Source organism: Anabrus simplex, chromosome 2 (assembly GCF_040414725.1).
Source record: "Anabrus simplex isolate iqAnaSimp1 chromosome 2, ASM4041472v1, whole genome shotgun sequence".
Lineage (NCBI taxonomy): Eukaryota > Metazoa > Arthropoda > Insecta > Orthoptera > Tettigoniidae > Anabrus > Anabrus simplex.
In genome coordinates this window covers 438,834,056-438,859,592 of record NC_090266.1, presented here as the reverse complement: position 1 = coordinate 438,859,592, position 25,537 = coordinate 438,834,056, and the positions used below count along the sequence as shown (strand labels likewise).

The 25,537-nt window shown below is 40.7% G+C and overlaps 1 protein-coding gene across 1 annotated transcript in view; it reads left to right on the top strand.

Moving 5' to 3' along the window:
- The window catches only part of LOC136863569 (esterase E4), a 296,437-nt gene that overhangs the window by 56,420 nt on the left and 214,480 nt on the right, over positions 1 to 25,537 (top strand). Inside the window, exons 2-3 of the mRNA XM_067139949.2 lie at positions 8,564 to 8,692; positions 20,169 to 20,328. Of these exons, the coding sequence (XP_066996050.2) occupies positions 8,564 to 8,692; positions 20,169 to 20,328 (289 nt within the window). The remainder of the gene's footprint in view (positions 1 to 8,563; positions 8,693 to 20,168; positions 20,329 to 25,537) is intronic.

The following is a 25,537-nucleotide window of genomic DNA, read 5'->3' as shown; positions in this document are numbered from 1 at the left end:
CATGGCTGGCTTAACTCGTTTTCCGCTACACCCATGTGACTAGGGAGAAACCAAAACGTGATTCTGGTGCTAGCACTTCAACACCCGACCAGCAGGTATTGGATCCGCTGCAGCAGAAGGTGCGTGAAAATCATCATTAATAGATTGTGACGAGCTCAAGTAGTCAGTACAAAGTAGAAACTGCCGACGTTCATTGGGCAGCGCGTACCGCAGACCTTCAAGGATAGCATAAAGCACTGCTGTGTACACGCTACAGATATCCGGTAGATAAAAAAGACACCTCTTGTTATCAACAACGAAAACATAACATACTTTCGCTTCTGTCCGCGATAACTACTGAAACTGGGTTCCGGGTAACAATTGACAGGAAGAGCCTCGGGTAAATGGAGGGGTCCGTGTTACAAATCGAATCTCGCCTCTGTTGCGTTTTTGTAAGGACTGTATAAATTACTTCTTATTGTTTTTATGATCAATGTCACCTTGGTTCTTCAAACAATCCGAGAGTCGCAGCACAACTATTACAACGATGTACGTGCACCGTACAATGACAGACACCAGTCATATCGAGTGTCCCCTACGGTCTAGCAGAGGAGTGTCTGTTCAAAAGGTGCTATTTCTACCTCTTGAATGTTGTGGAAAAAGCGGAAGAAACGTAAAATGAAAGGCACACGGAACGTACCCATGGTCTGGTTTGGTACAACTTTTAAGGAATTATACCTTTCTGGTCTGGATTGCTCATGGCAATCGATAATATTCAACTATTGTAATGCATGTGGACGAAATACTGTATCTTACGGTCCAAATATAATCGTTTTACGTTCTAGGAATATTTGAGTATAGCACCAAGCAGAGCCCGAACTCCGTGACTTAGGGGGACGCGAACCCCGTAGCACAAGCTTCAGTCCCTGCGGTTGCTCATGAAAACCCCAGTGTGAAGGATGCTTTACTTTGAATTTACTCGTAAAGACCCCGGCGATCGCTCTTCCAATCGATCAGAAAAAGAGATGTAAGATCGCGAGAAACAGACGAAGATGATTGAATTTGTCACGTGGAACTAGTAGTACCAACAACGCATAGCCAAATCGAAACACTCCAGGCATGATAGCATGCCAAATTGAGGTGTTATTACCACACGAGTGCAACTTTCAGCAAATGTAAAACACTGGAAGATACTGATTGAAATTATGCGGCACTATTTGCACTCTAGCGGTGTTTAAGATTTTCCTAGGTTGAATTCAAACAGCCGTTGGAGAGGCACGGTCGGTACATCTATTGTGAACGCGGGGATGTACCCAGCCCAACGGAAACCGGAAATAACTATACATGGAAGGCTTCCGAATAAGCTTGAGGCTATTTGCTGACAGACCGGTGCATAGTACGTTTCGCTCTAGACAAACTGCTTCTAACAAACTGATTACAAAGTCGCATTTAGGGAGTAGACTAGCTCGCCTGAGCATTTACAGTGAATGAATAAATAAAGGAACTAGATCGATTTTATCAATTTAGTGCAGGACGCGTAAGTTAATTGCCATACGGACTGGTAATAGACGCTACTCATGGTCGGACTGATATCATAAGTAGCAGATATAGTCAATTGTATCTGTCCTACGTCGCGGCATTGTATGCAAATGCATACAAGGCAGTGATGAGGAGTGTCGTAATACAACATCCCATTTTCAGGACTTGCAGAGAATAGAAAAAAAAAACGAAGAAGAAGAAGAAGACGGCATCTGTAATGGCGTTCCCAGGAGTCGAGTGCCAGACTTCAGGATCCGGTGTACACAGCGCTAGATTGTGCTAATTCCACAACGCAGTCCTCAACGGCACTCTGAGGCAATGACGGATTGTTTCAGATAACAGAGCATGACTTATAGCTATAGATTCGACTCAGGGCCTTTTTCACTAATGTAAATATTAAATACTAGCAAGATACCCGTGCTTCGCTACGGTATTATACTGAAATTTATAATTGAATGCTTACCGTATTGTTTTAGATATATAATCCGCCGAAATTCGCGATCTAACGCGTTTTATATTATTTTACGGCACGTTTCCTCCCATTTTTCAATCTTCCTTTCCAGCAATCGATTTCATACTTCCCGGGCTAGGCTCAGGAATTCCTCCCGGTCAGTTGGGTCCGTAAATCTTTGCCATCATTTCCTATAATTATTTTTAATATGGATAAAATCCTTCAGGAGATCCGGCGTGGTGTCATATTGGGTGCCTTGGCGGCACTGAACCCGCGGCCGGACTGCATTCTTAGTCATTACCCGTCCAGGAGCCGTTTCCAGCGCGGTCCGCACATTTGACGACGGTCCGGAATATTATTATTATTTATATTATTATTATTACTATTATGTGTTGCTGGAATGGCTGATGACAGGAAAAACCGGAGTATCCGGAGAAAAACCTGTCCCGCCTCCGTTTTGTCCAGCACGAATGCCACATGGAGTGACCGGGATTTGAACCACGGAACCCAGCTGTGAGAGGCCGGCGCGCTGCCAACTGAGCAACGGAGGATCCTTATAAGTACATTAATAACAGTAAAATCAATTGGTCTCCCCTCCTTCTACACCCCACCGCCCTTAAGTTTACTTACCGCCACAACCCCCCCCCCAAAAAAAAAATTAAAAGAATGCTTGTTTCTTTATGTTTAAGGGAGATTCCAAACACCAATGTTCACGTCTATTACCTTTAGTTTTGAGATATAAGTATCCCCATAAAAATAATTCACTTTTTTCACTTCATTTCACAATAATTCCCCCCCAAGTGAATTTTCCCGCAAAAAATACTTGTTTCTTTAATAGTAAAGGATCTTCTAAATACCAATTATCACGACTCTAACTTCTTCAGTTTTTGATTTATGTGTCCTCATGAAAGGAATTCAACTCCTTTACACTACCGCCCTCCAAGATGGTTTCACCACCAAAACGCGTTTTTCTTTGTTTTTAAAGGAGATCCAAATACGAATTTTCACGTCTGTAACAACTTTAGTTTTTATTAGATGTATGTATTCTCACAATTAATTTTTCAATCCTTTAACCCCCCCCCCCCACTTCATTGGATTTTCCGAGAATACGTGTTTCTTTACTTTTAAAGCAGATTCCAAATATCAAATTTCACGTCTGTAACATCTTCATTTTTGAGATATCAGTAGCCTAATTCAAAGAATTCAACTCCATTTTCAGTCACTTTTACCCCCCCCCCCTCCACCCAAGTGGTATTTCCGAAAACTAAAAATACACGTTTCTTTATGTTTAATAGAGATTAAAAAATACCATTTTTCACTTCTGTAACATGTTAAGTTTTTTTAGATATACTGTAAAAATTCTCATTTTAAAATTACACCCCTATTGAGTTCCCCTTAAGTGGAGTTTCCAGAAACAAATCACCTATATTTCTTTATATTTACAGGAGATTTACACCCACTTTTTACGTCTGTAACATTTTATGTTTCCAAGATATTCTGTAGATATAGTCTTTCAAAAAATTCACCCCAATTTGTCATTCCTGTTTAACCGCCATTAATTGGCTTTTCCAAAAACTAAAAAATACGTGTTTCTTTATTTTTAAAGGAGATCAAATATGCAAATTATCAGTTCTATAATATCTTTCGTTTCTGAGATATGTGTATCCTCATTAAAGGCATTCAACCCATTTTTCACCCTTTTACACCCCTCCTATTAAGATTTACAGGAAACAAAAAAATACGTGTTCCTTTATTTTTAGAGGAGATTTTAACTACCAATTTTTACATCTGTAAATTTTAAAGTTTTAAGATGTAGTCACACTCATTTTAAAAATTTCACCCCCCCTTTTCACCCCCCAATATTTGGATTTTCCAAACACGAAACAATACGTGTTTCTTTACTTTTAAAGTAGATCCAAAATACCAATTTTCAGGTCTGTATTATCTTCAGGTTCTGAAATATAAGTAGCCTCATGAAAGGCATTCAGCCCATTACTCACCCTTTTACACCCTTCCTATTGGGATTTTCCGAAAACAAAAGAATACGTGTTTCTTTATTTTTAAAGGAGATTCTAAATACCAATTTTTACATGTATAAACTTAAAAAGTTTTGAGATATAGATACACTCATTTTAAAAATCACCCCCTTTTCACCCCACCCCCCCCATTAATTGGATTTTCCACAAACAAAATATACGTGTTTCTTTATTTTTAATGGAGATCCCAAACACCAATTTTCAGGTCTGTAATATCTTCAGGTTCTGAAATATAAGTAGACTCATGAAATGCATTCGACCCCTTTTTCAACCTTTTCCACCTCTTCCTATTAGGATTTTCCGAAAACAAAATATACGTGTTTCTTTATTTTTAATGGAGATTCTAAATACCAATTTTTACATCTGCAAACCTTAAAAGTTTGGAGATATAGATTCACTCATTTTAAAAATTCACCCCCATTTCACTCTTCCGTTAATTGGATTTTCCAAAAACAAAAAATACGTGTTTCTTTACTTTTAAAAGAGATCAAGAGTACCAATTTGTGATAGTACATATATCACACCCCAGAATTATATGTAGAAGTTAGAGATATTAATGTCAGTATTCGATTTATTATTATTATTATTATTATCGGTATTTCATTTGTATGTTTTGTCATTTATATTTATAAGCTGGAAGATATCCACATATGTAGGTATGAGTAATTTGTTTTGCACGAGTGGGAAAACATTGCTTTAATAACTCTGGTAATTTGAATGAGTCATCTGGCTACCCCAGTGCTTGTTGTGATGTACTTGTGTCGGGAAGTTCGTATGAGTCATGTATATATCCCAGCCTGATGAGATAAGCTTGTTGTTGCATTAGGAAAGTTTGGTGATTCATGTAAAACTCCCGAGTGTTTGTTTATCTCTTGGGAGAAAGGAGAAGTTCAGGGCTTGGTCTTGACAAGAGGTTCACTCATGCTTGGTGGGCAAGCACCAATCAAGACGTCTCATCTGAGAGGAGGGGGATGTTGGTGTCTATAAAGGTTGATCATACGGCGGCAACCAGGACATTGTGAGACATTGTAAGGAACATTATAAGAGTGATTGTAGAGGTGATTGTAAAGGAACGAGAAGGAAGATAACTACAACTACAACTGAGGCACTGTACTGGAAGGAAGTGGTGCTGATACACGGTACTGGAGTGACACGGCAGCAATGGACTGGACTTCAAACATTCGTGGAGCGTAGTCTAGTTATGTTCGTGGAAAGTGACTGATTGTGGAGAGTGCTTGCGCATTAAGTATTGTAGCACTTGTGGCGGCCTAGCATTATATATTGGTGAAAGCTATCTCAGACTTTCCATAAATTTATATGTTGAGGATCGACAGACGTGTGTATATATCTTTACAACAAGTGTCAAAATATGTGAACACAGTAGTACAAGGTACAGTATCTGTGTGATGTGATAACTGCCGATTATGAGAATCGGTAAGTCGAATTGATACAGAGACAGTGAAGGGTATTTATCTTCATACATGTACATTGTTCATCGGACTATTTACAAATGGTAACATAGTTCTCGCTTTCGTTTTCCCACGATTTTCATTATTTTTGTTGTTGTTGTAAATATGGAGTCTTCCAGCAATATTTTATGTGTGTATTATATGTATAATGTTGTATGTTGATGAGGTGCTCATGCACGGAATTTGTTCAGAATATAGTTAGCTATTTTAGAATCTGTGTTATTGATGAACCTAGGTGCAGTTCCTACCTAATTAGTCGTTTTCAGGAGGTTAGGTAAGGCCTGCAGCAGATGTACCAGTACGCAGCATTATGTACACGCCCTGGGATATAAAGTTTATCATGCTCTTATCTGAATTCGAGGGATCCATTCTGGTGAACTCTGGCGCCCATACTACGGACATTTCGGTTAATTATGCTTATTAATTTTATTAAGTTTTTGAGTAATTTTATTTATATATATTTTATTCATGATATTAATTATCAGTAGTCATCAAAAAGTTACAAATTTTCAGGTCTGTAATATCTTCAGTTTCTGAGATATAAGTACCGGTATCCTGATTAAAGGCATTCAACCCATTTTCCCCCATTTTCACCCTTTTTTATCCCTCCTATTGGGATTTTCTGAAAACAAAAATACGTGTTTCCTTATTTTTAAAGAAGATTCTAAATACCAATTTTTACATCTGTAAACTTTTAAAGTTTTGAGATATAGATACACTCATTTTAAAATTTCACCCTCCTTTTCACCCCCTTAGCGACGGAATATCCAAAAATCGTCTCTTAGCGAGCACCTACATCTTAATATGAATATATCCCCAAAATTCCATTTCTTTATGTGCAGTAGTTTTGGCTCGGCGATGATGAATCAGTCAGTTTGTCAGTCAGTCAGTCACTCAGTCAGTCAGTCAGGACAAGTTATTTTATATATGTAGATGTCACTATCAATGCTATAGGCATGTTTATTTCAAGTCTAATTTGAATAATTTAACTTGGGCTGATCGCCTGTGCCAGCCATGTCTTTTATTAGCTTTGCTTTAGATGGAATGGGGTTAATGATAATTGATAATATAGTTTAGTGGGTATCACGTGATTTTGAATTTAGATATCTTATGCGTCATGGATTCACGCAAAGTCTTCAGAATGAGTTGGAGGTCGACTTCCCTTTACAGATTCGAACGGGGAACCCAGTATCGAAGACGACGTAGTTAACCACATTGGGATGTGCATGATTACGCATGGGGAATATTTTCCAGCTTGCAGCGAGAGCAGAGAGATATTTATACCGTGGTAACTCAGACAGGGTCTTTCATATAATCTCGCGACAGAATAACCATAGCCGTGTGGGGGCTGCGAACCTAGTGCGGATAGGTGCGTGGCCGTGAAGAGCCGAAATATGTGTGTGATACCCCAGTGAGATATTTGTGGAAGCAGCCCGAGGAGGCTTAGATGTGAGAATAGGCCGAGTAAGAGCCTGGATGCGAACCTCGATATTTTAGATACGAGGCCGTGTAGAGCCGTAAATAGGGAATGCTTTCCTCATATAAGATGAGAAATATGTATTTGAATACAGGCTGATGAGTGGCCTAGATTCGGAATTGGATGGGACACAACCTGTGTCGTAACAAGACTTATGTTTATATCAGAGAGCATCAGGCCTGACCAGACTTGTTTCTGTAACCCGCGCGGAAAATGGGCTATTAACCCAATGACGTATTTATGCAGGTATATGCTCGGTGGAGAGTGAGGGAGCCACAAATGAATGAACACGCCGTACACACAAAACGTTATCCCGCCCACGGAATGTCGATCTGTTTGCGTGTAAAATATTTGTTATTAACGTTTCTCTCCACGGCTGACCAGGAGATGCTAATTTTAACTGGCAACATTTCGCTGTCGTGTGCACGACAGTTGACGTCCAGAGCCACAGAGGTCTTGGGTTCGAGACCTAAGCCCAGACGATGACATCATGTATATATATTTGTTTCCTTTTTCAGGTTGTGTTTATTTCTATCCTGTGTGTTTGTCCATTGCGTTATTTGTCTGTTGATTTTGTGTGCGTTGTTGATCAAGGAAATTACAGCACATGCTGATTTGAGGTTGTGAGGCTCTGTTGCCTCTCCAATTTTCTACGGGGCGGACCATGTGATTTTAATTTCAGTGTATTTTGGATGTTATATGTCAGTCCCAGGCAAGTGTTTGTTTTATTTGTTTACCGACTAGTTGGGATTGATTTAATCAGGCCGAGATGTGCGAATCTATAATTATAATTTCATGTTAAGGGACGATTCCGTTGAAGGCTACGTGCCATACGCAGTTTAACCTATCTGAACCTCCGTCAAAACTCAATAACACCAACTTATTCCACACAATTATTGTAATTTGGGTTCGAGACCCGTGTTTATATTTGATCAGTGACGGCAAATGTTATATTGTCATATTTTCTGTGAATTCGTTTTTTTTTTTTTTTTTTTTTTTTTTTTTTTTTTTTTTTTTTTTTTTTTTTTTGGGAATATGACTTTTTTACGTCATGCTAATTTGTTAATAAACCTTTCCACCCACTTACTTCTTCGAGTTTTCATGTATGAATATGTATTCTAGAACCTGCCCTATGATTTTCAGTAAAATTTTGATAGGACTTCCGTCCCATGATTTTATTAAAGAACGTACCACGCAGAGTCTCCCCTGAACTAGGCCAAGTGAGGACAGGGGAAGGTACAACACTGATTTATTTTTTGAAGTGGAAATACCACCTTTTGAAAGGACAATTCTCAGTTGGGCCTTATCAGAGACTTACATACTTTGTGCCAGCTGCCGAGGCCCGTAACACTCTTCTGGGGCAATGATTAATGAATCATGACTAACAGATATAAACGAACGAAATTACATTGGAGTGTGTTGTTGGAGTGAAATATGACAAGGAAAACCGGGGTACCCAGAAAACCTGTCCGACCTCCACTTGGCCAGCGAAAATCTCACAGGGAGTGACCGGGATTTGAACCACGGAACCCAGCGGTGAGAGGCCGGCGCGCCGCCACCTGAGCCACGGAGGCTTCTACCATATCTTTATAATCTTTATTATTTATTTCAGGATCCTGTGCCTCCCCCTGCATGGAAAGGAATAAGGGATGCAACGAAGGATGGAAATGTGTGCACCCAATATGGGAACAGTGGGAACCAGTCAGAAGATTGCCTTGTATTGAACGTCTACACACCAAAGGTACGCATTATTAGATTCACATAATTGTATAAGAATTGCGTTGCATGTCTAGGCAATATTGTTAAGTGTGATACTTCATACAGCGGAGATTAGATTTTATTTTCTCAAGTATTTTTACCACAGTCCGCCTCTGTGGTGTAGTGGTTAGCGTGATTAGCTGCCACCCCCGGAGGTCCGGGTTCGATTCCCGGCTCTGCCACGAAATTTGAAAAGTGGTACGAGGGCTGGAACGGGGTCCACTCAGCCTCAGGAGGTCAACTGAGTAGAGGTGGGTTCGATTCCCACCTCAGCCATCCTGGAAGTGGTTTTCCGTGGTTTCCCACTTCTCCTCCAGGCAAATGCCGGGATGGTACCTAACTTAAGGCCACGGCCGCTTCCTTCCCTCTTCCTTGCCTGTCCCATCCAATCTTCCCATCCCCCTACAAGGCCCCTGTTCATCATAGCAGGTGAGGCCGCCTGGGCGAGGTACTGGTCATACTCCCCAGTTGTATCCCCCGACCAAGAGTCTGAAGCTCCAGGACACTGCCCTTGCGGCGGTAGAGGTGGGATCCCTCGCTGAGTCCGAGGGAAAAGCCGAACCTGGAGGGTAAACAGATGATGATGATGATGATGATGATTTTTACCACAGAAGCAGAACAATGAGCATTGACAGTTTTCAGCAATATTACGTTATTTATCCTTTTCTGTACCCCATGAACAGGCATCGTCAGCAATAGTAGATCGATGTAAACGAATCGCTATTTCGACTTGTCCTTCCCAATGTAATCGTGCTTGAAAAGCCGGCCACTGTAGCTTGTCTGGCCGGTCCGCTGCTAACCCTACGAGGGCATTCATGTGTCTGTTTGCTTGTGGTTGAAGTTCTTGAGAGAGTACAGCTAGGGAAATTGGCATCAAAAATTACACGACAAAACACAAAACAGATCAACACCGCATGAAATTCACCAGTGGAGAGAAGAGGTGCGAAAGGTATGTGATGATGAACTACAAATCATCCAACTGGTAGGAAAACAGAATGCAGCTTACTTCAAATGCTGTCAAATGAACTTAAAGTCGTTTAGAGGCACAACTTATCTTACATTATTGAATTGTGATCCAGTAAAAGTGCTTCCTTTTACATCGCACCAACACAGATAGGTCTAGATGGCGACGACGGGATAGGAAAAAGCTAGGAGAGGGAAGGAAGTGGCCGTGGTCTTAACTAAGATACAGCCGCAGCATTTGCCTGATGTGAAACTGTGAAACCACGAAAACTTCAAAGCTGCTGGCAGTGGGGTTCGAATCCACTATCTCCCGAATCAAGCTCACAGCTGCACGACCCTAACCGCACGGTCAACTCACTCGGGCAGTACCAGTGACCATCATACCCGGTGAAATAGAACTTACCACGGCATAATTACCGAACGAACGGGTACAGTTCCTGCTCCGGAATTGGGCGAAAATATAACAGATACAAAACGAGAAGTAGTCAAATGGATATCGCTACCAACACCTATTCCTTCAATCCTCATTGTAGCAAGTTATGAGGTATATTTAACCCACCCCTGGAGAGGAACAACACCATTCTTCATGTCCATGTTCTTCCCCATGTTCGGACCAATTGTCCCATTAGATTCACCTACACCAGAACAACAGTGATATCCACAACACGCCTCAAAATTACTGATGTATTTAATCCTCCGTCCTCTGACAGCCCACTATTAGATATAGAACCAGCTCTCAGGGATGTAAACAAACTATCATCTGTACAGAACAGTGTAGAGAACGGTGCAGAAGACAGGACAACATCAACATCAAACCTACAACACGAGGCACAAGCCTTGATTGTACGTTGGAACACAAGTACCTAGAAAAACAGTGTTAAATAATGATCGTAGAGTTACCGCACCAGGGAACGAACTCACGTTAGAGTCCAGTGACAGCTCGGACTCAGATGCCATCTCAGTAGAAGACGCACTAGATACCAGGGACATATGCGTATCAGATCAAGGAAATGTAGAAGAAAGTAAAGCGATCACAAACAAAACTGAGACAGGAAAAGCAAAAAAATTACTGTATATGCTGGCCGGCTCTCTGCAACAGTTGACAAGGTCTGAAGCAGTGAGCCATTGCCTCATGAAATAATTTTTTGTCGTCTGATCTGGATAGGCCTGTGAATAATCAACAGAATCCTTCCAATCGTGAAACAATCATATGGAGCTAAAGAACGAATATATTAGGGCGGGAGGACCCTGTAGCGGACGTATCGCTTGAAATAACAAAACCTCATCCAGGTCAGCAAAAAATCGGCAAGTTAGTTTGTAAACAACGAATCCTTCCGTAGAAGATAGGGGCGAGTAAGCAAGGATTACCCCCACCCTCTCTTTAACTACGAAGAAATAGTCTGATAGAATATCGATATGTGGACAGCATTCTGTTTTTCTGTGTTGTAGTGTCATGACCCTCTCAATAACAGTGGGGACAGTCAAATTCAACAATAGGTATCAATATTATGCTGACTGTTGGGACTGGTATATAAGGCCTCAAATTAAATATTTCTTTAAGCGAAAATTTACGAACTTTGTCAAGACGAATAAATTCTACTAAACTTCTATTTTATGTGTGTTTATGATGTACAATAAAACTGCCAGCCATCATTTGAGAGGAGACGCAAAATTAGCCGCTATAAAGCAAAAATACACGGACAAAATTGCGGGAATCAAGATATTCAGCAGGGTCGATGAACCAATTAAAAATGGACGCATCTGTATTTATCACTTAACGAAGGACTATAAACGCCGCAGATCATCTCTCAAATTGAAAGTGAAAGACCCAGAGCACACAGCTCTGGTTCACATCTCATCTCTACAAGTGGACTCTAATCTTCCCACAGCAACGTCTCTTTTTTTTTTTTGTCGGTAGGGTGACGCCACAACTATATCTACTGCACCCTTCCGACGGCAATCAAGCATATAGGCTGGCACCAAGTCGGAAGTCGGCCTCCCCAACATGTACACCCTTATTGTCCGTGATGTTAATCCTGCTCTCTCCAATGACGACATCTACACGGAACTCCGCTCAACAGGCATCCATACCGCCTCCAGACTCTACGCCGGACCAGACCCATCGCCTGATGTACTCCTGTATGTTCCTTCTTCCGACGACTACTTCAACCTTCTAGATAATGGAGCATGCATTCACCGCCGCCTCCATAGAGTCGAAGCTACTCCTACGAACATCATGGCTCAACTACTCCTCGAAGCACCTGATATGCCTGTCACAGCCGATTCGTCTGTAGCAACCGCGCCACCTCCATCTACAACACTGTTCCATCCTTCGTCGTCTATCTGCACCACCACCACCACAACCACTACCACTTCTGTTCACACCTCCTTCAACATTCCTATAACCACTTCAGTTATGCCCCATCCTTTTCTCCTTATGACGTCTCCTCTCCTCATCTCTCCCACCACTGACCAACTTCGTCCCGAGTGCACCTCACTTCAGCCATCTGCCGAGGGAAATGCCACCGAAGCGCCTGCAGATACGACCCGTCCACCGTCGTCACCGCCGCCGTCCGACAGCCCTACAACCTACAGTTGCGTCGTTTGCGGTGTGGACCCTAGCATATCATCTGAAGACATCGTCCATGAACTCCGTCAAGTAGGATTACCAGTGCGCCGAGCGTTCCGGATCTTCAACGCGGATGGACCCACATATTTAATGAGACTCCACCTTCCTACACTTGACGACACTCAGCGACTTAACCACCATGGTATACAGCTCTACGGCCGCCACCACCGGGTTGAACAGTCTCGTTCTCCTCCTCAACCTTAAACCCGTCCTGCCACACCTCGTCGCCGTCCCCGACCTACCCCTCCCCCTCAACCATCTAGTCCACATATCCGACCACCACCCTACTTTTCGCCACCATCGCCAACCTCTCACCTCCTCAGCCTCCTACTCACTTCTCTGTTTAATTTCTTCTCCCTCTATCACATCCTTGCACTTCACCTTTTCCCTTAAAACCTTGGTTAAATCTTCCTTTATTTGCATCTCTGTTGTACATGTCTTTGTATTTGTAAATCTGTCAATAAAGCGCTGAATATCCTACACGTCCTTATTCCCATCTCCTTTACCTTTTCAAACCGCTATTACTCATCTCCCTCTTCTCTCAATTTTTCCTAACCCCATCTAATCTCCTGGCCAGAGAGAGGGGGTTACCCTTTAGGTGGCCCGCCCCACCCCTTCAGGGTGGGGAATGAAAACGAGAAAACGAACGAATGAAAGACCCAGAAGGACAGGGATACAAAACATATCCGACTATTAGTAAAGTTTTCGATTCATTTCATAGACAACTGTTTGATACCGAGACAACTCAGGACAATAAAAATAGCTTTCCTTCGATGACTGTGAGCCCACTCCTCTCGGATAAGAGAGCCTTGAAGGACTATTTACCAAGATTTTAACAGCGCTACGTCACAAGAAGAACTCCAAAACTCCTGGGATTGATGGAATACCTCAGGAATTTTACTCTGTCTGCTGCCAGTCATTGGAGAAAACCTCACCTCAGAGCAAAATACCGTATCCTGGAAGACTCTTGACTTGGATTCATGCCAATCTCCATTTCTTGTTCGGTTTACTAATGTAGTGTCTTCGTCTAGGTACCCTGGCTCTGTAACCCGAGCGGTTGAGAATGGTATAGATTGCTCTATCCGAACTGGTCACCCACATGTGAAGATAGTGCAGATGCTGACAATTTAGGAGATTTCTTGATCTTTTCCTTTCTTGTCGTAAACCCCTAAGTACCTTGAACCAAGAACTCATTCTACCTTCAATTCTCACTGCAGCCCGATTGTCAAAGTACATGCATTGCATTTAAGAATCTATCCTTAATCCTATAATCCCCCAGTATGGCTGATATATTTTTCTTCGGTACACTGTCATAAGCCTCCTCTAGATCTACAAAACATGAACACAACTTTCTGTTTATGTCGTAATACTTTTTCAATCACCTGGCGCATACTGAAAATCCTATCCTGACACCCTCTCTGTGGTCTGAAACCACACTGATTTTCAACCAACTTTCTCTCAACCACTGATCGTACACTCCCTTCCACAATGCCAATGATCACCTTGCCTGGTATATTCACCAATGAAATAACTCGAATTAAGGCCACGGTCACCTCCTTCCCCCTCCAAGGCCTTTCCTATCCCATCGTCGGTACGACGTAAAGAAAATAAAAAATACCTCGATAGTTGTTACTATCCTTCGGTTCCCTTGCTTATAGATAGGTGCAATTACTGCTTTCGTCCAATCAGAGGGTATCTTACTAACATTCCATTCTAATCTTACTACTCAGTAAAGCCATTTCATCCCTCCCTTCCCCCTATATTTCACCACTTCAAGTCGAATTTCATCTATTCCTGCTGCTTATAACAATGGAGTTTATTTACCATTATTTCCCGTTCCTCAAGCGTAATTTCTCGAACGTCATTGTCCTCCTCCCCATGAGCTCTTTTGTTTGCGATATCATCAAAAACATTGAGAAGATTTTCAAAATATTTCTTCCACCTGTCCTGTGATTCCCTTCAGTCTACTATGGGTTCACCTGATTTGCCTCAAACACTATTCATTTTCCTTCTCTTTCTAAGATTATTTATTACTGTCCAGAAAGGTGGTTTTCCCTACTGCTTGACCAGACCTTTCCAGGTTATTACAGAAATCTTCCCATGACTTCTTAAATTCACCAATTATATGATTCACTGTGTTCCTTTCATCTACATGCAATTCCCTGTCTGCATCTGTCCTTGTTTGAAGCCATTTCTGATACTCCCCCTTTTTGCTTTCAGAAGCTGTCCCGACTTCATCATTCCACCAAGAAGAACCCTTGCCCCTAATCCTTTACTAACATAGAAGTTCAGTAAACTCTCCCCATTCGTATTAGCTTCAATATCTTCCCCCCATTTACCCAACGCCTAGTCATATCCTCCAGTACTATTTCGAAATCTCGCATTAAAATCACCCATACTCACTATCCTATCCATGCTGTTCACCCTGACTACGATGGTACTCATTGCTTCATAAGCCTTGTCAACTTCATCATCATATGCACGGAGGCCGTGGGGCCGATGACCTTTGATGTTAGGCCCCTCTAATCAACAAACATCGTCATATGCACGCTTTCATGCTGAATAGACGGAGTCAGTTCGCGTCCTAATTCATCCAACTGCTAAATCTACCCACACCATTCCTTCACGTACGTGCCTGACAGAAATAACGTTGCGTACAACAGTATTCCTGAAGAATAGTCCTAACCCACACTCTGTCCTTCCCCTCTTTAACACCTGATAAGAACTCTTTATAGTACTCTATCTCTTCCTCGTTATCTCCCCTTACCCAAATATCATTAACACCTAACACATCCAGACGCATCCTCTTTGCTGACTCAGCCAGTTCTACTTCCTTTCTTCCATAAGCCCCATTAATAATGCTAGCCCCCATCAATTTCTTTCTCGTTCGCCAAGTTGTTTCATAGTAGTCCCTCGCCTGTCAATTGAAGTGGAACTTCGTTGTTCCCATAGGTCCGAGGTTTGCTGGAAACTTTCTGAGGGTGCTCGGTAAAGATTCTGATGAAAGGGATGCTACCCTGTTTGCACATAGTCCCAGTGAGAATGTCTCCTCTAACGAGTTAGGAACCGCCGGAAGATTATATAGTCTTAACCGGCTGAGCACAAGAATGGCTGTGATTCAGAATATGTTGAAGATGCCCATTCCTGTTCCATAGCAACTAGTATCCCGAATGTCAGGACCACTTAATAGTCTACTAAGGCGCTGCTCATGGTTCACGAACTAGGACGTGACAACAGTAACCCACACCACGAACCATACATACACAATAGGAGGACTAAAATATGTTTACCCGTATTTCTGCATTATAGAAATGGCTCTCCTTTGAAGCTGAAATCTTGAAAACTAATATGTTTAGAAACTACACTACCTACGTGACGTCTGTTATTTCATTCATTTGAAGAGAGAATGTTTTATTTTGTTATTTCAATCATTTGAAGAGGGTATATTTTCTTTATATTTTCCATTCATCAGAGAACCATAATTCTTAATAGCTGAAGACCATGTAGAACATCTTCGATCTTCTTTCTTTAACTCTTCAAAATTAATGTTAACCTTGTCAAGAAACCTTAAGTCAACCTTAAGCCGAGCTTTTATAATGACATTCTTAAGTTAAAATTTTCTGACAGGATCACTGAGATGTCACACACAATTACAGAATGATTTGAACAACACTGCAGCACTACCCCGCCCGCAGTTGAAGTTATGACTGGAGGATCAGCACCCTTTTCCCGACCCGGATCATAGGATAGCGCACACTTAACTGCCGGCCTGGTTTGGTTACAGTGAGTAGCGATTTAAGTCAAATAATAGATGGTTCCCTTTTCAGGTATTGCTATTGATGTGGTAAGGAGTATATATAAATTATACTAAAGCATATGATAGTTTACCATCAGATTATCGCCCTATATCCATTCTCCCACCCCTTTCCAAAGTACTAGAACGCTTGGTACACGAACAAGTCCTCACTTACTTGACTAACTTCTCACTGCTTGACCCTTACCAATCTGGTTTCAAGAAAGGACACAGCACAACGACTGCCCTACTGAAAGTAACTGATGATATCCGACAGGCAATGGACACTCGACAAGTGACTGTACTGGTTCTACTTGATTTTTCTAGTGCTTTTGATACTGTTGTTCCTCAACTGCTACTTTCAAAATTGGATTCATTAAATTTCAGCAAGACGGCAATAAACTTTTTCAGTTCGTACCTCAAAAATCGCCGTCAGTGTGTCAAAGTAAATAATAGCAGATCTGAGTGGCTTAACAAACCCCTCGGTGTCCCCCAAGGGTCTGTACTTGGACCATTGCTGTTTGCAATTTACTTACACGATGTTGCCAAATCGATTACACATTGCAAGTATCATCTTTATGCTGATGATCTGCAGATCTACTACCACTCAAGAACTGATAAAATTCAGAGTGCTGTAGAAAAAGTTAATGCTGATTTAAGTCTCATAAGTAATTTTGCATTGAGTAACAATCTCAAAATTAATCCTCTTAAAACGCAAGCAATAATCATTGGTACTTCAAAAAACTTACACGTCTTAAAACAATACGAAATTCCTCCTGTAGCACTAAACAATACCATTATTCCATTTTGTGAAACAGTTATGAATCTTGGTGTGGCTATAAGCGAAACATTGAACTGGTCGCAACATGTGATGAAAGTGTGCCAAAAGGTATATCAAAGCCTGCATCCTCTGAAGCGGTTTAAAAATATATTTCCTCGGTCCTTGAAAATAAAGCTCATTCAATCACTCTTGTTTCCAATTCTCGAATACTGTGATACAGTTTTTATTGATATCAATAACGAGCAAAGCATGAGACTGCAACGTGCCCAAAATGCATGCATCAGGTATGCATTCGACATACAACCATATGCCCATGTATCCCCATTCTATACGCAATTATCTTGGTTACGACTGAATGACAGACGTAGACTCCACGCAACTACTTTGGTGTATCAAGTGCTTTCTGAAAACACTCCTCCTTACCTATCCACCAGATTTCGCTACCTTAGTTCCCTGCACCTGTTCAATACCCGGTCAGGCTGTACGCTAGAAATTCCTGTGCATCGAACCGCAACCTACAATAGATCGTTCACTATCACCGCCACGAGCTGGTGGAATGAACTCCCCAATGACATCAGGGAAGCTAAATCTAAGACAAAATTTAAAATCCTTTGCCAGCGTCATCTTTTAAGCACTTCCAGTCTTTCTTGAGTGTGAATGGGATGCATGAATGAGAGTGAATATGGTTGTTTATTGCAATGTGTTCCTGTATATAATTTAGTTATACTTTACTCACCTTAGTTTAGTTAGTGATACTTAAGTTGCTTTAGTTATACTTTAGGTTGTAAAGATTTCATATGTTTAAATTTTATGTAAAATATACATTGTATATACATGAAGTGGTTAAGTGTAAGAAAGGGCCGGGAGCCCTAACTTCGCCACAATAAAGACGCTTTAATAATAATAATAATAATGATATTCCCTTCAGGCATTTCTGTTTTTTAAAAGTCGATCAAGCCTGGCAGAGGAAGATTTCGTACGTAGTATCCTGTTGTTACACTATTTGCCCCTTCAACAATTTTCAAAATTAATTATAAATTTACTTAGGGCAAATTTATTCCGGGAAAGAACGTATAATACGAAAAAATTCTGTTCTAATTGAATTAAGCGTTGACTACAGTGAGTTTTGTCTTGAAACCTATCTTCGTAATTCCCTTAAAGTGTATGGCTAATGACATAGGATATGTGTTTACAACCTCATAAAATAAGTGAAAGTAACGAATTAAAAATTGCTTTCTATGCGGGGATTGTATTACCTTACTGGTTTTCTAGGAAGTACCCCATGGTTTCCGTATCTTTTTATTTACTTAATTATACAAACGTGACAATTCTTGCATCTCTGGCGGTTATAAAATAACGTGTAATATTTATTACCGAATAGATGATTTACAACTGCAATATATCCTGGCAGATCCAGTGGCCGTCTGCTTGCAATTTTACTATATCTGTAAGATCGTTTTCGCAAAAGATGCTGACGGCAAATGCATAAGTAACGTGCATTGACCACTTCCAGGATCTCCCTGTATACTGGTTTTTTTTCCACAGTAAACAATACATTATAGTTCTTTCGTCGTCACATTGATGAGTTTTAGTCACCTTAGAAACACACTTTCCTCAGAATCTTTTGCTTCAAAATGTATCTCACACACGTATATGTTAAGAACTTATTAATAAAGCTAGAAAGGAGATCCGCGTGAAATACCACGAAATTATAGTTGTTCTCCTAAAGTTGATGTTACAGACTCCAAAGAGACTAGTCGACAGTGGGATGAAGAACATCAACGTCACCTCCGTTGGAAGACCTGGGATTCGCATGCGATCCCTGTGGTAGACTAGTGTTTGAAACTCTCCACATTTCACTGAAAACTGCGTTCGGTATTGCAAAGGCCCATTTTTCTCCAATTTTCTGCTAAGTATGAAGTTATCCTTAACCATCAATTAAAACGGTATCTACAGTTTCATATGGAATCCATAGCAGTTGGGTGCGACACTCCACTCTGAAAATGTTTCTCACTTCCATGTTATAATATGGCTACACCGTGGGCGTAAGTTACATAATACACCCTATTATACAAACCGTGACTAAGAATAATAATTGCTCTCTATTTAACATCACAGAGTACAAGGAGAGCAGAGGATAAGGGCGTAGCAGGTAACGGCCTTGGTCTGGAGTAAGACAGAGTACCGGCATTGGTCCGATGTGAAGATGGCAATCCACTGAAAACGGTCTTCAGAGCTGTCGACAATGAAACTGAAACTCACCATCTCCCGAATGGGAACTGACAGCCACACGATTGGTACCACTTAGTCAACTCGCTCGGTAAAATAATAATCACTTTTGGGGAAAGATATTTCGGGATAATTTTCTTACTTTTCTAAAAGCAATAGGAAAAATTAAATCGTAATATTAGAGTGTTGAAACTTTTGAGCTCAACAGTCGGCGTTAAATACAGAGAATTAAAATGCGATGATCTATCTCTCTCTCTCTCTTTCTCTGTGTGTGTGTGAGGGAGGTGTACTTGGTTGCCAAGTTGTACTTCTCTTAAAACAACGATCACCTCTACCACCACCACCACTTTCATCAAAGTGTGTTACCACAATTGATCCGAACGTTACTGAATTCGAAGTGATCGGACCGATCTCGATAGCTGCAGTCGCTTAAGTGCGGCCAGTATCCAGTATTCGGGATATAGTGGGTTCGAACCCCACTGTCGGCATCCCTGAAGATGTTTTTCCGTGGTTTCCCATTTTCACACCAGGGAAATCCTGGGACTGTATCTTAAAAAAGGCCAGGGCCGCTTCCTTCCCAGTCCTAGCCCTTTCCTGTTCCATCGTCGCCATAAGACCTATCTGTGTCGGTGCGACGTAAAGCCAATAGCGAAGTGATCGGAAGTATACTAGTAGTTTCTTTTGTAGAACTGTACTACAACACTCTTTTCATAACAACTTCACCACCAAATCTCGTGGAAAATTAAGATTTAAAAATTACAAAACTGAGAGAAACTTGAAAAATCTCCAAAATATTTCGATATAATTGCTTTGTGGAATCTTATCTATTGCTCATTTAAAGTGTTACTCCATTACTGTACAGTAATACCAGATAAGTTGTCATATATTTGTCACTGAACTCCTTGACTACAAGTATGTATGTGTATGATGACTATTGTTCAGACACATGAAACAATTTCAGATGTGATTTTATGCAAAATAAAACACTATATTTGAACTTGCATTATATTTACTTTTATAGAAATAAATTGTTCTTTGTAGTTAAACTGAAATCTATATTTCAGTTGCCTGATGGATCTGGAAATTTAAATATACCAGTCATGGTGTACTTCCATCCAGGAGGATTTTACTGTTTAACCGGTCACAGCTTGTGGCATGGGCCCCAATATCTTTTGGATCATGATATTGTATTGGTGACAACCAACTACAGACTTGGAGTTCTGGGTAACATGTTTTACTTCTTAGATAATTTACATTATTTACACTGTTTTATGTAAAGCATAATACACTGAAGCTCAATGAAAGGTCCTATTTTTACCACAGCTTACGCATCGAGAAAATAGATTGTTGGTCAGGTCTCTATTTGCGTTTAGGTAATAACTTACTATAGTACACAATACACAAGTCTCTGCAGATTATTAGGAGTATAATATCGTGTCCAAAATCAATGGTTCACCGGTTTAGTCTTAATGGTAAACTTTCATATTTCCTTCCCCTTAAATGTTGACGTGACCGTCAATATAATGATCTCTAACTACAGAACCGGCCATAAGTATTTTGACAAACGATTAAATTGCTGTGGTCTCGTTGGGTATTAACATAATGCATGCATTTGTACAACACAAATAATTTGACCATTTCTACACACAACCAAACCATCACATCGAAACAAACGTAAAACACAATTACATGCATGGAGGCCATAAATATTTTGGCCCAGAAAACTCAGCAGAAAAACCATTCCAGAAGTTCATATAAGTACTTTGTATCATCTAGAATTAAATCAGGTGGCCATTTTGCTTGTACAACTGCTGCCCATCGAATTAGCATTGAGTCCACCAATTTCTCAAGGTATGAGACAGGAATTGGACCGTTTTCAATTTAAAGCTTCGAAGCATGTCCCCTTGTTTGTGTATGTTTTGCTTTTAACATGCCTTTTGAGTTCCTCCCATAGATGTTCAACAAGGTTTACGTCAGAGCTTTGACTTGGACAGTCAATAACCCTGACACTTTTCTTGCTGAGACATGTTTGACAAACTTGGAGATATGTTTAGGATAATTGTCATGCTAATACAACTACCCACGAGGCATGGTTTGTTTAACATACGGTATTATATGTTGTTCAATGATCCTGCCATATACATATTGATCCAGATGACTTCAGTTTTTACCAGTGGACTAAATCCAGTTCTAGGAAAGCAGCCCCAAGCATTTATATGACCACTATGTTGTACTGTGGGTTATTGGTACCGTACATCATTCCGTGTGTTAACTGGAGGTCTGAGAAAGAAATTTCCATCCGAGTTGGACATACTGAATTTACACTCATCGCTCCACATCCTTCTTCGTCCAGACATCATAATTCTTAGAATAGGCAAGTCGGTAATTCCTGTTCTTTGCTGAAATCAAGGGCCTCTTGCTTGGTCGTCGACCCATTAAACCTTGGTGTATGAGGTACCGTTTGATAGTAGTTAAGCCAAGTTTGACCTTACAATTCTCTTTTAAATTATTCCGTACAGCTACTGCCGTCGTACGAAAATTAACAACGCATTACCTTCGTATGAGTTTCTCAACAGCAGGGTAACAATTCTAGGGCGACCAGATGTAGGCTTATTGATTTAAAAGTCTTCCGCGGTTTTCTTTTTTTACTATTTGTTTTACGTCACACCGACACAGATAGGTCTTATGGTGACGATAGGATAATAAAGGCCTAGGAATGGGAAGGAAGCGGCCGTGGCCTTATTTAAGGTACAGCCCCAGAATTTGCCTAGTGTAAAAATGGGAAACCGCGGAAAACCATCTTCAGGGTTGCCGACAGTGGGGTTCTAACCCACTATCTCCCGGATGCAAGCTCACAGCTGCGCACTCCTAACCGCACGGCCAACTTGCCCGGTCCGCGGTTGTTGTAGACTCTGTACCATACATTTAAAATGTGTCTAGAAAAGCCAAAGTCTTTTGCAACTTGTGCTTGGCTATTGCATCTCTTCAGAGCCGCGATCTCTGCTTGCCTATGATCTAATGAATACTCTTTCTTTTTCCCTATTGTAATATATGTTTGGGTGAAGGAAGCAATTGGAAATCACATGTAAGTAAATCATTGTTATAAGTAAAATCTCACTAGTCAAGATACTTACGGTCTCCACATAAAGGTCCCACTTTACTTCTAGGTTCGAAACATAAATAATACTGAACTCTCTACTCAGACGCAAGGAGGTAAAGTAATGAAACGGTCTTCTATTTCTTTTGCATCATGGGTATCATTTACGCTATCTATGGTCAAAAATATGAATGTCAAGATACTTATAGTCGGTACTGTAGTATGTAACATATAGCTCACGGTGTTACTCAGCTAATCTAATTCTGATCAGATAATACTTTTACTAGCAGTAATGTGATAAGAAGGCAATTGAATTTGAGGTGTTAGGTAAATTGAGTCCATAACTAGTTATTAACTATTCTCTGAGCAGTAAATCGAGTCCCACAGATTTTAACCCATGCGGTAAATTGAATCAACTACTGTTGGCTTTACCGGTCTTCTCTCTCAGCACTGCGACGTCAGGGTATTTACGCCATTACGTAGCATAGAACACCTGTTAGTGTAAATCAGCAGGCTTAACGTTTAGTGCAGTGCAGTGCAGTGCACATATAGTGAAAGGGCCAGTATGGAAGTGATGATCAATGAGAAAAATAAACCAATTTTTATTGTTGATGATTACAAATTTCGCTTCCATAAAACGTTAATGGATGGAATTCAGCTGTGGGCCTGCTCTTTGAACTCATGTAAGTGTTATATCGTCCATTAAACGGCAATGTGCCGTAACCCTCAGTTGGGTTATAACATTTTATCAGTGGATAGAAACATCACTAGGGATATGACATTTCGTTTTTCGTCAAAATAAAATATTTCTTGAAGGGATATGGCATTCTTACTGAACATGTCAACATTACCCACAAGCCTGAAAATGACAAAATACCAGTTTTTCTTAAATTGACGGTTAGCCTGCAGCATATTGCCGTTTCATGAAAGGTATAAAATTAGGAAATTTACTGTAATTCTGTAGTAGAAATCTTCCGGATTGACAACCATGATAGGCCAGACTTATAGAACCTATAACGCTGGCAGATACGGCCTTCATCAAAGGGCATATACGTAATGCACACGCTCACTTTCAACCCAATCTCCCCAAAAGTGCCACAGAAACACATGCCGTACTCCATGAAATGGACATAGTCACTAACAGCGGTGAGCCTTTCCTAATGTTAAATGATCGTGAAACCTGTATAGTGTAGGGCCTAATTGCTTCTTTTTTTCAAATACAATTAACTTAACCGTCCTTTGCGAAAGGCATGCAGCTTACGTAGATAGGACATTTAAAAGCTGCCCCAGGTCTTAATAGTCCTACACATTGTTTGCTATTCAGTGCACTAGTAAATGATGTTAACGTGCCACTTAATTTATTTCTGCTACCAAATAAAACTGAAATCTATGTAAAAATTTCGCGTCATATTGCAACCCATTGTGCTATACCTTTGGTTAACATTTTCTCTTAAAGTGATTTTTATAGACTATGAAGCAGCTATTCGGACGGCCGCAATAATATTAAAAGGGTGTCGTTTCCAATTAGGAAAAAAATTGTGGTGCAAAATACAGCCCTTGTTCTATAAAAAGAATACAAATCGAACTTAGAAAAAGGTACATTTTTAAAGCATTTCTTTGGATCTCCTTATTTAACCTCAGATGACGTAGATGACTGCATGAATGCTTTGTCTAAGATCTGATGGCTGTACAACCAGGAGAGACAAAAATACAACAGTTCACTGACTACAGTCTGGAGACAGACATTGCAGGAAATTCAATATTTCCCCCTGCTATTGGGGATGACTCCACAGCTACCACATACCGAACAAAAAATAGCTGTGAATCTTTAATGCCAAATTGAACGGCTTCTTTTACACTTCGTACTCAAACATACAACATTCGTTGACGTTTTGACCGACATTCAGGCAGGTGTATATGTTCAGTTACGCAGTATAGGAAGCAAAGTAAAGCAAAGTCACCTCCGTACAGGCCATGAAGGCCCTTGGAGGAGTGGAAGGTAAAGGCTTCCACCATTGTTAACCTCGGCACGTGATGGGGTAGAGTGGTTAGCTCTACGCCCGGCTGCCTTTGCCCCCAGGAATTAACCTGGTACTCATTTGTGGTGTAGGCTGAGTGAACCTCAGGGCCATATGCACCTCCGGAAGTGGAAATCTCGTTTCTTAAATTTCACGACTTCCTGACGGGGATTCGAACCCACGTCCTTCCGGGCGAACCGAGCACGCCTTTACCGCCTCGGCCAGGCAGCCCCTTACGCAGTATAGGAAGAAGTAAAAACACTATAATGGAAAAGAATTTGAGGGAAGAGGTGATAAAGTTGAATAATCAGGGCATTCTAAGATTTGACTTTGTGATAAACTGTTCCTTTTACATTTTAACGTGTATGACAAAATTATTCCAAGTTGTTCATACAAACGATTCTGTTCTGTGAAAACTTTGGGGGACTATCCACCCTATCAAGACAAAATGTTTAACACCGCCAACCTGCTAAATGGTTGCGTATCGTCGCCGTAAGACCTATCTGTGTCGGTGCGACGTAAAGCCCCTAGCAAAAAAATGGTTGCGTAGACCCAAGCCTGCGCAAAGCGGACGGAAATTGTTGTCAACGTTACATAAACGGATCGAGTTATATTATCGAACTACGAGGCGGAACTAAATTCACTTGTCACTTGAATTGAGGCGGAGCGCAATTTACCCATCAATAATATTGAGGAGGGACTCAGTTTACCTTGAAACAATCAAATGGGACTCAATTTACCAAACCCGGAATTTTAATATCAAATACGAGGTTCACTTGCTATGTTATGACTGCAATGTTTTTTTGGTCAACTGCGCTATATTCCCAGGATTTCATAATAATAATAATAATAATAATAATAATAATAATAATAATAATAATAATAATAATAATAATAATAATAATAATAATACATCCAGTTAACTATATCTGCGGTTTTTGAGACACCGAGGAGCTGGAATTTTGCTCCACTAGAATCTTTTCCGTGCCAGTAAATTATTGACACGAGTCTGGCTGTTTTGAGCACCTCTAAATACCACCGCAGTGAGCTGAGATCGAGCCCGCCAGTTTGTCAATCCATGTAGGGACACACATATTACAAGCTATGGATTAATGTATTTTACGTCTGGTATTTTGCTCGGAGTTACACCGAGAGAACTAAAAGACACCAGTCTAACTTATTGGTGCTTACTTCTTTATTCTTTCACCTGAATAGTAATGGTGTTGAACACATTTAAAAATAATGATAGCGTTATGTAGGTGGGAATTCTGTAGTCTGCCCTCGAACACACGTAAACACATTAATGAACCTCAAGTTA